The 16,388-nt window shown below is 42.4% G+C and overlaps 1 protein-coding gene across 4 annotated transcripts in view; it reads right to left on the reverse strand.

The window, feature by feature from the left end:
• WDR47 (WD repeat domain 47) overlaps positions 1-16,388 on the reverse strand; it is a 61,350-nt gene that overhangs the window by 33,352 nt on the left and 11,610 nt on the right. For all 4 annotated transcript variants that reach the window (XM_083156852.1, XM_083156850.1, XM_083156849.1 and 1 more), the window contains 5 exons: positions 15,872-15,955; positions 15,364-15,448; positions 9,271-10,073; positions 3,001-3,127; positions 1,175-1,353 (listed from right to left, as the gene is read on the reverse strand). In XM_083156852.1, the coding sequence (XP_083012978.1) occupies positions 1,175-1,353; positions 3,001-3,127; positions 9,271-10,073; positions 15,364-15,448; positions 15,872-15,955 (1,278 nt within the window). The remainder of the gene's footprint in view (positions 1-1,174; positions 1,354-3,000; positions 3,128-9,270; positions 10,074-15,363; positions 15,449-15,871; positions 15,956-16,388) is intronic.

The following is a 16,388-nucleotide window of genomic DNA, read 5'->3' on the forward strand; positions in this document are numbered from 1 at the left end:
GGAGATGCTCGACGGGCCCTATTCAATGCTGTCTTCCCCGACAGCATTGAACAGGGTTTCCTGGCAGAACGAGCCCGACATCTCTAGCTGTCGGGCTCGTTCTGCCGAGAACAGCCGGGAAGTGACGAGCTGCCGGCTGCATCTCGTCACTTCCCGGCCGCAACTCGCGGCCACGCCCCCTTCTCGTCCCGCTGCAGGCGGGACATTGAATCCCGCCTGCATGTTCTCGGTCGAGCTGACCGAGAACGGGACTGGGTCACGGCAGGCGAGCAAGCTCGTCTGCCATGACCCGAAGATTGAATACCCCCCTAAGCATCCTCCGCCGGGTTATCGCGACGAAAAAAAAAAATCTGGCGATGCCCCATAGAAGCCTATGGGCTTCTACTGCGACCCACCGACCCCCCCTCACCTGTGTCCGGGCAACACAGTGCTGTGCTGCCCGGACCTGTGACCTCCTCCTCCCTGCACTATGATCCTCTTCCTGGTGCAGGGAGGAGGAGAGTCCGGCGCAACAGCAGCAGAGCCGGGTAAGGGAGGGAGGTGAGAGCTGCCGGGTCCCAACGGGACCCGCTGTCTCTCACCGCAAAGGACAGCTCTTAATGCAGCTGTCCTTTGCAATAATTATTGCATAGGTTAGAGCATATGCGATAATTTTGTAAGCGATGGGGGGCGATGTGCGGTGGTAAGGGGGCGTGGATGTTAGAGTTAGTGCCAATGGGGGGGATGCTCTATGTGCATTAGCTAAGTTTGCACTAACATAGAAATTGTTCCTTTTATATAAAAAACCATTAACACCATAAATCTTAGCATCGTGCTAAGTGACTAACATACCATTTTATGGACTTTGCAAATGTAATCAAACTGTACGAACAACTGTGACGGTTCCTCAAAATCTGTTTATATTACATGCTAAAATTTGTGTTTTTACTAAATATTACTGGCCAGTATATTCATTTTAGAAGTCAAATAAAATTGCATTATTTACCCACTCCCCTGCACAGTATTTACTTTTTCTTAAATGAACACTACCTGTATGATGGTTACTGGCCTGTGGTCCGTCACAACATTGAGTTTAGAGCAGATTTGCAAAGAAAATGTACATTCGAAGAAAATGTTCATTCAAATAATTGCAGACCTCTCTGGTGAACAGAAAGGATTCATTTGCTATCCGTACCTGCTCAGAAATTGCTCTGTGAGATTTTGGGGATTCTCCGCATCCTGTATATGGTTGACTCCTCCTTCAAACAGCATTTGTTGGTAGAGCTGCCTCTGCTGCTCCTTCTGTTCTAGGTGTTGCTGGTAACGCAGTTTCTGTCTGTAATATTCTTCAAACTGCTCTGTGGAATCCCGGAGCTGTAAAAAACATCCCGTCTAAAAAATAAGCTCTGCAGAAGACAAACTCATTGTATAAGCATTGTGTAAGATAAGAGGGAATGTGTTCAGAATCCCTACAGAATGCCAACAGCAGGATTCCAATGGAGTTAAAGTTAGGCTGCAAGAGGGATGGGCTAAAATACTAGGATCTGTCTGGATTTTGACCATCATCCCAATGTTAGGGTTATACAGTATTTCATATCCAACCCGGCATGAGCCGTCTGTGAATTTACGAATAAAAAATTATCTATAAGGCTACCATTACTCTTCTGTATGTGATGTTTCAGTTTCAATTTACACACCATCTATTTACAGTATGTGTAGTGAAATTCTAATAAATGGGCAACAAGGGCACACTTGGCATAAACGTTTAGTTACCATATTCAACGATAGAGATAATAATCTAAAAAGAAGGGCACTCAGAGACTGGAAAAAGCAACAAACTCACATTATATTGAGATTTTCATCAGGACCGGACCTAAATCTCAATACAATGTGAGTTTATTTGCTTTCTTTAGTCACGAGTGCCCTTCTTTTTGGACAATTGTATCTCGGCTGCTTATGAGCACCAGTGCAGATTTTTCATTGGCTTTGTTTGGAGTGCTGACAGACTCAGAGTCTAGATAGATAGATACCAGCACTCGTCAATAGAAAAGTAACTTGGCTGCCCTCGGCAAAAAAGACATCCAAACAAGTCAGCAGCACTCCAAGGTTTAAATCTTCAAAGTATATTTACTGTAAGTGAACATGTATATGGATGTCAACACTTCAGATACCACACCAGCTGTTTTATGAAGATATATATGCCACACATTAGACAATAAGATGCAGTTTTTAAAAACCTGAATATATATTTTAAATATTTTTATTTATTTATTTGGGAGGTGTATGTACTTTGTGTATATTAGATATATACAGGTTCTCAGAAACAGCATCTTATTGGCTCTGATGTGTTTTGTATAGCCAATAAGATAAATCTGTATAAATCCAAAACTTGTGCTATTTGGGCAAAAAGAACAGATAAAAACCCAAACACACACATATGACATTCAAATGTTTACTTGTGCACACATATTTGCAATTAACCGGTCACTTTAGAGAGGCATTATGCAAATGTTTGTTCTGGCATTGGATGCCTATTATTTTGCATGCTGGTCACGCATAATAGCACTGGATAACCCGGCACAAAGTGGGTAAGTTTGTCAAGTATTAGGTGTAACAAAAATGTTATGTGAAAAACTTGGGAGTCAATTCTTCCATTTAAGAATAAAGTGTAACTTGAATTAAATAACTCATAAAAATTTGTAATGTAAAGATCATGTTGTAACTTTAATATCAATCATTTTATTGCAAGTATGCAAGGCTTTAATAGGGACATATGTATATTTGTAATATTCATTACAATGTTTACTTCATTTAGCATTTGCTCATAGCAACTCTTCTGTTCTGTGTATAATAAAATATCAAACCATCTGTAAAACATTATATTGTAGCACTTGGAGAGACTGGAGGAAGGCGAAGGGAAAATATGACTGAGTATTCTCAGAACCGTGGCTGAAACCACACATTTTTCAGATTGTAGGGCTGGAAAAGTGCACGGAGATGACTGAAAATAGAAAACATTACCTCATTCGTCTCAGGTTTTCTTGGCTCCTCGCACTGCGCTGCAGCTTGGGGGTCATTCTCAACACTCAGGTTTTGGCACAAAGTCTCACTGCTGCTTGGAATCTCCTTCTCCTGAGGGGTTTCACTCCTAACAGGAAAAGGAAAGTGCTTTAACATGTACTGGTCATTTAAAGAGCTGATGTGTAGTTTCCCATCATAAAATACTAAATTCTGTTGAGACCCATACATTTAGTAATGTCTGCCATCATGATACAAATAATGCAATTGGGTTTATTCCATTGTATATATTAAGTGCACATATATAGCTTAAGTGAGGCTTTATTTTTAAATTAATTATTTGTAAAAAAATTGTATTGTATACTTCTTTCACTTAAAGTGTTTCTCCATAATATCAAAGTCACAATTTTGCAAAAAAAAAAAAAATAATTTTTTTCAACCGTTTTACCTTGCGGCACACTAAATAAGAATTTTTAAAATTACCAATGCACACCATGAGAACCCCACAGGGCAAAACACATTGGCCCTCACAGGAAAAAAGCAAACCGATTGGCCCTCATATAAAAAAAACAATCACACTGGTTCCCACAGGTAACAAAAATAAAAGAAGAGACCAGTAAATAACAGTTGAACTGGTGGTGGCTGTAAACTGGAATAAGCATCTCCAGATCTGGGGGCACACTTCAAAACAACTCAAGGCACAGTAGTGTGCCACGGCACAGTGGTTAGCCCTCAATAATCCCCACCCCTACTGTCCAGTGGGGGGGGGGGCAGCGTAAGGGGGTCGGACCAGGCCCGCCGACGTCACTGTTTTGGGCGGTCCCAGGCCGCCGTCACAAAAGGGGTGTGCCCGGGCCGCGACGAAAAAGGGTGGGCCCGGCCGGCAGAGTTACTGAAGGGGGCGGACCCGGCCACCCAGAAGGCTGTACACTGCCGGGGAAGCGCCGGGCATCGCTATCTACAGCGGCGCCGGGCTTCCCCGATCACAACAGAGGGGACAGAGGCAGGCTGTTTTACCAGGGCGCTGCCAGAGGGGCGGGGTGCATTTTGCCCTTTAAAAATCAGGCAGGGGGAACACTAGATTGTGTGAATATATATATATATGTGCTTATTCTGCAACTGACGACGGAGCCTGCGAGCTCCGAAACGTTTTGACTGCTGCACATGGAATAAAGATTCCACGAGGTTTACACCATTTACAACAGTCTCTGAGTGGCGCTTATTCCTGTGCTATATATATATATATATATATATATATATATATATATATATATATATATATATATATATATATATATATATATATATATATATATATATATATATATATATATATATATATATATATATATATATATATATATATATATATATATATATATAACGGTTTTGTGAATAAAACCGAAACGTAGAAATTCAGCACTTGTACGCAGTGTCATTTCTTCACTAAAAATCCCGAGAGTGCCGCACATAATTGCACTTTATCTACACCCTCAGGTGAGGGCACCGGGTGAAGTTTATAAAGTCTCAACGGGTGATTGCCAGATACCAAATCGAATCTATCTATCTATCTATCTATCTATCTATCTATCTATCTACACACACACACACAATTTTTTTCCCATGAAAAGTACATACATACTATACAATCAGAGTGCTCTTCTATTTCCTTTCTTAAATCAGTTTTACCCTAGAACAAGGAGCGGCTATATACAGATGTGTGCTCATGCATGCAGCCTCAATACGTCATGTAATACGAGATACCAATAGTGAGTGAGCATACAGGTCCCATGCAACTCTGCTAACATTGGGTGACTTTTTTGCTAAAAGGGTCTTTATTGCAACACTATGAGACAAGGACACACAAGGAGATTGTGCCGATTTATTACAGGTTGATTATCCCTTATTCAAATAAATAGCCATTATCCAAATTATTCTATAAACCGTACATTCTAGAAAGTAAAAAAATACCATTTTTTTATTGCTAAAAGCACTACTGAGCACGATATGTAACTGGCACTAAATATATCTGCAAGACCATGATTGCTTAGCATTCAAATTCTGGATCTGATCTGAGATTGTACACAAACTTTGTTTCATGTATTGAAACCTTGTTTTATGCAAAAATAAAATATATTTGTGTGTATTTCATGTGTTTGTACAACATAAATGCCATATATTTATATAGACAACATAGATACCTCAAGATCAGTGAAATATAAAAATATTCTGAAATATGGAATAATCCTTTATCAAAAATTCTTCTGGTCCCGAGCATTTTGGATAAGGGATACTCAACCTGTATATATATATATATATATAATGTTCTAATGTACATTGTAGCACTTTGTATACAGATCTGAGGCTCATACACACCCAGATATATACAACTAACATATCAAGTTAATCAACACAGTCTCTTAGTGCATCCTACTGTAGTTGCATTATGTTTTGACTAATGCCCCTTTCAGACCACACTTTAAAAACGGTATATTGCCGTTTTTTTACCGTTTTAAAACGGTAATGTGTGCGGTCTGAAAGGTGCAGGACCACTTAACCGGTTAGAAAAAAACGTTTTTTCTAACCGGTTAAAATGCAGGGTCCTACCCGTTTCAGAACCGGTATTTTAGGTTCTGAAACGGTATTTAGGACCCAGCCAATGAGCTGGGTCCTAAATTCAGCACAGTGAATACTTAATGAGCGCTCATTAAGTATTCACAGCACTGGAGCCCCCCCCCCGCGCGTCGACACCCCCCGCGCGCGTGTCGGCGCCCCCCCCCCCCGTGTCGACTTACCCCGTGCCGGTATCTCCGTTGTGGTTCCCGGCACTGCAGCTCAGTATGCTCGGAAAGCACTTATGAAAAAAGTGTCTTTCAGAAAATGGCTGCCCCCATACGAAAGACAGTTTTTTTAAACAGGGTTTCCTATGGGGCAGCCATTTTCTGGAAGACACTTTTTTCATAAGTGCTTTCCGAGCATACTGAGCTGCAGTGCCGGGATCCACAACGGAGGTACCGGCACGGGGTAAGTCGACACGGGGGGGGCCGACACGCGCGGGGGGGCGTCGACATGCGCGGGGGGCGTCGACATGCGCGGGGGGCGTCGACACGCTCTCGGTCGACACGCGCGAGGGGGGGGAGGAGGGGGGAGCTGCACGGAGGGGAGGGCTGAAGGCTACACTGGCTTTGACCCTGTATTTGGAAAGTTTCCAAAAACGGGTCTGCCAGTGTCAAAAAATCGGCACTTAAACGGTAATATACCGTTTAAGTGCTGCGGTGTGAAAGGGGTTTTATCTGGCAGACCCGTTTTTGGAAACGTTTCCAAATACAGGGTCAAAGCCAGAGTTGCGGTCTGAAAGCAGCATAAGATGAACTGTGGCAAAAATGTACCAAAAAAAGAAAGGAAAAAAAAAAACAGAGACACCAGATGCTAGAAGATTCTCACATAAACAGGCGTGCCAAGAGGGGCAGTTTGGCATAACTGGAGCAAAGATGAATGAGTTCACTCCTGCGTATTCATTTCTCATAAGTCTAATTCTCCATTCCGACAACACACCAACCCACACAACTCTCTGTGAAGCAGTTTATGACAGAGAAACTTATGCGGAGCTAGAAGACCCTCCATTCTCGACAGACCTAGCATAATGTGAATTTGTTCTTTTCCCTGAAGTCAAATCTGTAAATTAGGAAACCCATTTTGCAACAGTTACCGACGTAAAAAAGAAAATGACGGAGATGTTGAGAGCTGACCGATAATGAGCTACAGCATGGATTTGACCAATGGAAAATAAGAGTGCTGCGGTATGTGGATGCAGAAGGGAAGTACACAGAAGGGAGACATACTTAAAAATGTACTCAATATAAAACATAAATGATAGCATCAGTCGTATTATTATAGAACAAAAAAAAACACAATACTATTGCAATTGCCCGACCCCAAGCCACCACTATTTACTCAAAAATGGGAACGGGATCTGAATCTTTCTCTGTGAGAGTTTTTTTTCTGAAGACACATAGAAGTTCCATATGTGTACAGGTAAAATACGCAATATAAAATATTGATGAGATAGTACAGATACCCCTCTCTTCTTCATACTATTTCCCCATCTATCTCCCCCACATGCGGGAGATGCCATAAATATTTGGGAACCATGAAGCACATATGATGGACTTGCCCCTAATTACAATTTTCTGGGATGATGTAATCTCCATCTCTGCAGACACTCTTTATACCTCTGTCCCCTCTGACCTGGCCTTTTGGCTGCTAAGTCATTCTTCCACACCTATGTCTGCTTATAAGAACTCGCTATTGCGACACTTCAGTAATGCTGCCCGTACAGCGATTACTACCTTTGGAAATCCCATAAACCTCCAACCCAATATACCTGGTTTTCTAGACTCTACTACTATATGAATATGGAGGATATTCTTTTGAGCTCCAAAGATTGAACAAATTTACAATTATATGACTGCCTTGGCTGGAGTATACATCCTCTAAGGCCTAGAAGGATTAGATCTATTCCCTTGGTGGGATGTGATTGACAATTCGCTGGTACTCCATTTTTTCTGTTTGGTTTTTGATACACGCTCGGCTCTTGGTAGATTTCCCTCTCTTTCTTCTTTCTCTTCTCATTTATCTTGCAATATGTAAATTTAGATTTATGTGATGTTGGATACATGAAGATTGCATTTGTACTAGTACATGCTGTTATGTTCCATTATTTCTTATGTGTTCGCTGATGTACCCTCATTTGTCTTGGTACCAACATTCGTTTGCCTACTTTTCAATAAAAACAGAAAATATCCCAAAAAACAAACAAACAAAAAAAAAACACAATACAACTTGTGCGTCTTCAAAAGGAGCAAATGATTTTTACAGTTAATGTACTTTTGCAGATATAGGGCCTAATTCAGACCTCATCGCAGGACACATTTGTTCTCAAAATGGGCAAAACCATGTGCACTGCAGGTTGGGCCAATTTAACATGTGCAGAGAGTTAGTTTCTGTGCAGGGTAAATATTGGCTACTTTAATTTTACACTGCAATTTAGATTTCAGTTTCAACACACCCGTCAGGAATCGCGGTGCGCTTCTACATCACCAGCAAACTGATGCATACTGCGACACAGACATGCTGTCAGCTCCATCTTCGGACGGTGCATGGCAGGATACCCCAATGTCATCTCCGGTTATCGCCTCAGGCCTAGTCGGTATTCACCTCTGGTCCCACACTGTATGGGCGTTGCCATGACACCTGGTGTCAGCTGACTTGCTAAACACATATCGGCTACCTGCAAACACCGTACCCCTCACATTTGCACTAGTCATATGATCAAGGTTAACACAGGTAACTTACTTCCTGCTGTTGCAGTCAGCAGCCAATCATCTACTGTGGGGGATATAATCAAGGCTCACAGAATCCCACATTGCCTTGAACAACTTGTCTGTTCCTGGTGTATCCTCCAGATTCAGCTTCCAAGGCGCCTGGTTGATTTCTGATAATGAATACCTGTGCTTCGGTGTCCAGCTGCTGCAAACTTATCATCTGCTACCAGTTACACTTTTGCTGAATATCGCCAACAGCTCATCATCCAAAGTATCTGCTGCTCAAGCTCAAGACTTCCCCAGCAGTGGACAACCATTTGCTTCTAAGCCTCAAACCTTACCATCAGTTCCCAGACCGATCATTCCGCTATCGGTTTCAGTCTGAAAGTCTACCATCGGTTCTCCTCTAGTTGCCCTCCAATGCCAAAGTTCCCTTTTGGCTAGGCCAGAGAGTCTCTCAGCGCCCAAAATCATACCTGTCATCACAAACTCCTAAGCAACCTCTCACCATTGGTTACCAGTGCTTCAAGACTTCCTGTTGACAAATCCTAGTATATTAAGTACATTGGTCACAGTCAGCTCGGTCAAGGGCAGGGGGCCGGGACCTGCTCGTCAGATGCAGCGAAGTCCAAGGTCTCCCAGGTGAAAACCACCAGTGGGTTAGACACGGCACCCCTGTTCCTGGTACCAGGCAACACCTTATCCCCATCTGCTCCCTTGTGTACCCTCACTTCTCATCCTGCTGAATGTACTCTCGAATTATAGGAGCCCCAAGCTTCCAGTATCCAGCGCTGGTCCCTGGCCCACCAAGGTCACAGACGGGAACACAAGAAACCCTGATGCTGAACCCTGGTGCACATGGTTTTGCCCTGCGATCAAGTCGGAGTTAGTCCCATAGTCCAAAAGAGTTTATCTTTTGAATACTGATTCAAACATATCTCACAAATACCTTTCAGAAGACTCTTCATAGATACTGTGACAATCCGAGCTCTCCAACATTAAGCTACGACTGAGGTTCTGCATTCCAGGGTAGTGAAAGTTAGCAAAGGAATGTGACATGGGAGAGTTTTTACTTCCAGGATCAGCCACTCTCTTATCATGACCACTCAACCCACATGTTAACCCATCCAGAGCCGGGTTCAGTGAGCGTGACATGTATGCATCAGCTGACTGTGGGCGTCTCATAGGTGAAGAAGGGTAAGGGGAGAGTTTGCTGATGAGTGGGGTAAGAAGATCGGCATAGCCAGCTTTGCTGGGCTTCATTAGCTTGTCAACATGAATATTCAGGGTCTTCTGTTCAAAGGCACAAGCAAACACACTAGGAGGCAAGTTCTGAAGCCAAGATAGAAGACTTAAGTCTAAATCATCACATCCATTACCACAAAGGAGGTCTATTCCAACCAAGACCTCACTCTCTGTAATCTCCTCCCCAGTGGCCTTGCTCTGGCAGAATTCCACACAGCACTCATACAGCAGGCCCTTCATGATGAGCTGAAACAACCGGTTATTACTGGCCTTGAATCCTGCCTCACTTAATTTTCGATCAGCAGGGATAAATTCAGCTACCATGACACAGGCCTCTTCAAAGCAGTGTACACGCGCAGTGCTGGGATTCCAGTCCTTAAACTCCGCATGGTTTGTGAGCCTTGGCAGTGTTAGCAGGAGACACAACTTGCTATAATCCTCCTTAGAAGAACAGTACTCCTCCAGGGCATGGAGACACTTTACGGCTTCTTGCATGGTAAATTCCAGCTGCAAAAGAACAAAAAAAAAAGTTTAATTAGTGGCCACTCACAATTTGGATCTCATATCATTTTTACTGTGAATTATCTACTATCCTTCATATGTTCAATGTTAACAGTATAGGGTGCAAACCCACACTTTGTTTGAAAAACAAATATATTTATACCAAAGAGAAAACAAAAACAAGCATGCATGAAATGAACTACCAGATGTTACCGTCATTTATAGGACTTATCTTATGTATATAGAGCACAAATAGCCTTCACGCCAGGCTGTTTTAGCAGGGAGCTGCTTTAAGTAAATGCGCCCTGCCCTTCTACCAGCTAAAACAGCCTGCCCGTGCCAGAGTGAATAGATGTAACGAGAGGTTATATTATATATTAGATAGAAAAAAGATGAACGGCATTTGAATAGATGCAACAACAGAACAGATGAATGGCATTTATTCATATTGAGTGGAGAGAAACACAATAAATTACATTGTAACAAACAATTACATATGTAACAAACAACCTTCCATTTCCAAAGTTCTTCTATGAAGATAGCAAACAAGGCTGTGACAATGTCTAAACTAGACTAAACGCCTCTTCTTCCTCCTAAAGGTGACCATGCTTTCATCGCTCTTGCACCCTTCTAAGCAACAGTATGGGTTTGATTTGATGACTGAGATAAACTAATATTTTAGCTAACATTGCAGCCTGCCCTTATTCTTTGTCTTAGCCCTTCTTTTTTTATTGCTCTTCCTCCACCCCAGTTCTCTGTCACTTGCCTCTTTCTTTATCTCCCATTGTATTTGAGTTGGGATAATTTGGTCTACAGCATGATGGTCGACAGTCATTAGGTCAACACCATTAGGTTGACATGGGAAAAGGTCAACATGGTTCAAGGTCGAAAGGTCATTAGTTCGACAGTCAAAAGGTTAACATGGGGTTTTTCACCGTTTTTTTTACCTGAATGTCACAGTCGACATGGACGCAGTTTAAAAAGCACTGCATCGCTTGCTGTGCTCGCTATGCGCCGGGCACGATTTTATTCTCCCACCACGCCCTAGTGGATGGTAGGGCATGCAATATCACCTGTCGGAACATGTCGGCTCAGAAAACATTGAAAACCCCATGTCATCCTAGACACTGTCGAACTAATGACCTTAGCATTCTGCCCGTCGACCTTTCTTGGGTTGACCGAATGGTCTGTACCCTTCCATTCTGGGACTTTTGATACTATACTTAGCCTTTGAGTTTTGAGACCCAGCTGAATGATTTTGCTTTTTTTTTTGCATTAAACTGCAGTTATCACATGCTTGACCATTGCTCAAGTCTACATAAATCCTCAATCATAACGATATAGTGAAGGATGGAACACTCCATCGTTTTGCCCTACATTACACTGCACCATGTAATATAGTTTAGGTTGCCATGCAGCATGGCCAACTGGAAGATATCACAAGTGCAGGAGCGTGCAGTCTGGGTATTCATTCTGAACGACGCAGCCTATAGATCGCTTTGACTTGGCTGGAAAAGACATATCGTTGTGTAACCAGCCTAAAAAGTGGGTGGGGCCTCCCCTCATCTCTACTGTGCGACTGGAGTGGAGACTGAATTTAAGCCAATTATATAACAATAGTACACTATTTGACTTTGTTTCACTTATGGAAAAAATAGGTCTTACACATATAGAAATAAAAAATGCTGAAGATAATATCGACAATATTTAAACTACAAATTTCTCACTGTTCTAAGCTATTTATCCTACACATGCAACAAGGTACAACCTTTGGGAGACAATTATATCCCTGACAAAAATAATCCGGTATTTTCTTTAAGTTTTTTGTATTTATGAAAGACTTTGGGGGAAATTTACTGAGAATACGAATACGATTTTTCATATTCATAATACAAATGAATACGAATGCATACGGCTGTTTTAGCCGTATGCAAATTCGTGTTCCGGAGGGCAATTTGCAAAGCAGTCAAATAAGACTGCTTTGTAACCCCCCGATGATGTATCCATTCATATGAATTTGTATTAGCGGCCGTATATCAGGAAACCGGCCAAAATAGGGGCTCGTCAATTTTTTAAAACCAGCCCCAGGCTCCAGGTCCGGGGCTGGTTCCCAAAATACGGGGGAAAAAATGAATAGGGGTCCCCAGTATTTTAAGAACCAGCCCCAGGCCCAACCAGCCAGCAGCGTAATGCCACAGCCAGGGGGAGACTTTTTATACAAGTCCCCCCAGCCAAAGCATTCATCCCTACCGACCAGTCAGCCTGGCCAGGGGTCCTGGGGGAGTGGGGACCCCCCCAATAAAGGGGCCCCCCTCCAGGACTTACCTGGCCAGGCTGAAGCCTGGTGCGGTCCTCGATGCCCCTGGGCGGTGGGCATCGAGCTGATAAAATGGTGTAGAAAAATAGAATAAAAAAACGAATGTCTTATACTGTGGAACTATGAGTCCCAGCAAGCCTCCCCCGCATGTTGGGACTTGAAAAACCACAAGTCCCAGCATGCGGGGCATTAAAGGGCCCGCTGGCACTTGTAGTTCCACAGTAAAATAAATAGTTAAATAAACACACGCTGACACACATGAAAAATAAAAGTTTAATAGGTACATTACACATACACACTGATACTTACCTTTCTTGAGCCCGTAGGTAGGTCCCTGGGTCAAGGCTCCAAAGAAATCCATTTGGGGACCTGTGGAAGAAAATCCTACTCACCAAGGTCCTCCGGCGAAGATCACGTCCTCTTCGTTCCGACATATTCCGGGTCTTCAGGAAAATAAAAGCGCGTATGTTCCGGCCGGTACCCTCGCACTATCTAACAGGAGAGACGCTGAAGTTTTGTCTTCAGCACCTCTTCTCCGAATTATTCTATTGGCCGCCTAGCGGCCAATCAAGAGCCGAATTTAATTTTTCATGTGTGTCAGCGTGTGTTTATTTAACTATTTATTTTACTGTGAAACTACAAGTGCCAGCGGGTCCTTTAATGCCCCGCATGCTGGGACTTGTGGTTCTCCATGTCCCAGCATGCGGGGGAGGCTTGCATAGTTCCACAGTATAATACAATAGTTTTTTATTCTATTTTTTTTTTTTTACACAATTTTATCAGCTCGATGCCCACCGCCCAGGGGCATCAAGGACAGCACCAGGCTTCAGCCTGGCCAGGTAAGTCCTGGAGGGGGGGTCACCACTCCCCCAGGACCCCTGGCCAGGCTGACTGGTCGGTAGGGATGAATTCTTTGGCCGGGGGGGACTTGTATAAAAAGTCTCCCCCCGGCAGTGGCATTACCCTGCTGGCAGGTTGGGCCTGGTTCTTGAAATACGGGGGACACCTAGTCATTTTGTCCCCCATATTTTGGGCACCTATTTGGCCAGTTTCCTGATTTTTTAATACCAGCCCCGTCTCTTTCAGCCTGGTGCTGGTTATGGCCGTAGGGGGTACCCCACGCCGTTTTTTTTTTTTTTATTTATTTTTCTTCTGTTTTTTTTTTACACACTGAAGCCTGAATGGATCTGACTGATCCGTGCAGGCTGAAGCAAATACGCCTGGAAAATGAAGTGTATTTTCCAGGCGTATTTGGCTGGAAATTAGTGGGCGTATCCCACCAATTACCGGCCCAATACGGCCGGTTAGTAAATTTGGAATCACCATTCTTTTGAATGGTGATTCCTATTCGTATTCTGTCAATGGCGTATACATTCATATTTGAAAATACAAATACGAATGTGCCATAAATACGAATATTCGTATTTTTGGCATAGTAAATGCCAAAAATCCGAATACGCCTAAAAAAAAAATTGTATTTTACTATGAAAATACGAATTGTTTTTACGAATTTAATCCTGGGACCATATTCCCGGGTAAGTCCCTGCATTTTCTGGTATGAAAGGGGTATTATTTCAAATAGCCCGGGATATGCAGTGCTCTGAATACAGCCGGGCAGCCCCCTGCTCTCTGCCCAGCTGTCAATGGCTGTCATTTCTGCCCGGCTGCGGCTGTCCCCCAGTTACCGCGAGCATGTAATCCCCCTTGGCAATGAGCATGTAATCCCACATGGCAATGAGCATGGAACCCCTGGCAATGAACATGTAGGTAGGCAACACTTATGTAGCATAATTTTTAATAGGCATTATGGTGTTTGGCATAATACGTAATGGAGATTATGGTGTGAGGCTTAACATGTAATGGGCATTATGGTGTAAATTTTTAATGCGCGCAATGCCCCATTTATGAAGCTTAGTGTGCATTATTGCTCAACCTGTTTGGTATAGTGCCGGCATGTCCAAACTATGGCCCTCCAACTGTTGTGAAACTACAAGTCCCATCATGCATTGCCACAGTTTTGCTATTAGGGAATGCTAAAACTATGTCAAGGCATGCTGGGACGAGTAGTTTCACAACAGCTGGAGGGCCACTGTTTGGACATGCCTTGTATAGTGTGTATTTTGGCTCAATCCATGTGGAAAAATGTGAATTTTGCCTTAATCTGTGTACCATAGTGTGAATTTTGGCTCAATAGGTGTGAATTTTGGCTCATTCCATGTGGCATAATGTGTATGAGGCAAGTATAGTATAAGGGGGTTACTATTGTGTTGCATGATTTGTGTAGGGGGCATATGTTGTGGTAAACTTAGGTGACCACATAAAAGGTGCTGAATGTTGTCTACCAAGTTTCGGATTTCAGTATTTTTTATGACTGGAGTGCCGCCTCACCCCGCAAGTATCTTAGGACATCGGCATCCTGTGGGTGCACCTTTGGAGGGCACCCGCCAATATATCTCCCTGCAATTTTCCAATGCCAGCTCCCGCCTTTTCCAGGCATATATAATTAGTTGAAAGTATTTACAAAAAAAAAAAAAAAAAAAAGAGACACACCCATGAGCAGACCAACCAACCAGAACACTGGTCACACCCCCCACATTATTGGGTGCTGGCCAAAACCCTGATTACTGCGCAATCTGGCTCTGGTTAAGGCCCCCATACACTAGTGTGATTTGGCCTGATTTCACTCGATTCCAACAGAACGCATCCCATCCCCCAATAGCATCAATTTAAAATTGGTTTGCTGTTATTATAATGCTAGTCTGTGCATAGAAGATATAGAGATAAGATGTAAAACTCCTTCAAAACTCAAAAAAATAATAATATAATAATAATAATAATAATAATAATAATAATAATAATAAAAAATGACTTCCTTTCCTGTAAGGAAAAATCCTACCAAAATGGTGGAGAGATGAAACCTCATGTTCTCCAGGGCAGCAGCTGGGATAAATCCCAGCACAGAACTAATTAATATCTTACATGCTGTGGCTCCTCTTCTGCTGACATTGCATTGTTCACACACAGGGCTTCCAAAAACTTCTGCTTTAGGATTATGTACCGAAACCTAAACAGAACAAACATAAGGCAGTTGGTTATCCAAAAGTACACATTTACATTTCTCATAGTTAAGATGCAATACTAACTTACACATACAAATGTCTTTTTACAGTATTAATATTATTCTTTTATTAGAATCCATATGTATTATATCACATATGCAGTGCTATACAGTGAGGGGGATCAGGATGCATTGCAGTCAATTACATAAAGTAGACATGAAGATGGCTGAGCCCACACAGCATACAATAGAAGTGCTGTTGGGAACATAACATAAAGGCAGCGAAACAGTTGTTGATGGGAATGTGGCTACATAGGCATTATCAGCCACCAATATCAAATGCATAAGATTATCTATCTGTAAACACATTTCCATGCCCTTTGGTAAAAGGCAGTCACTCTATTACACTAATATCTACATAACATTCACCTTTTTCTGTCAAACTTATCCATGCACTCTAATGGTTGGATAAACTGAAGGACTTCATCCCACTGACCATCAAGGATCAGCTGCCTGCAAATTGCAATAGAAGTAAAGTAAATCACCACGGCAAGTATTACATAAAAAATCAGACAATTAATAATGCCATTGTTACCCTATACTACCATGTCCACTTTCTCATGGAGCTATAAAACATTTTGGTTTGATGTATAGGAATAACACTACTTCAGCATTGAATTTTGGAGGTGGGGGCAAATGTATTCTACTGTACGTGATACTCATGTATATTTCATGAAAAAACCTTCGTAGCATGCATATACTGTATATGCTTCATCTTTTCATTTATTCTGAAGACAGCTGAATTGTTTCCTAGAGATTTTCTTTTTCTTTTCTTTGTACAATGAAATGTGTGCTTCCGTGGACTCTTTCCACAGCTGCAACAGTTCTATACAATGTTATTTTAATGATTCCACATGTTCAGGCTGTTGAATGTAGAAATGCATCA

Source organism: Crinia signifera, chromosome 8 (genome assembly GCF_055691185.1).
Source record: "Crinia signifera chromosome 8, ASM5569118v1, whole genome shotgun sequence".
In the NCBI taxonomy this organism is placed as follows: Eukaryota; Metazoa; Chordata; class Amphibia; order Anura; family Myobatrachidae; genus Crinia; species Crinia signifera.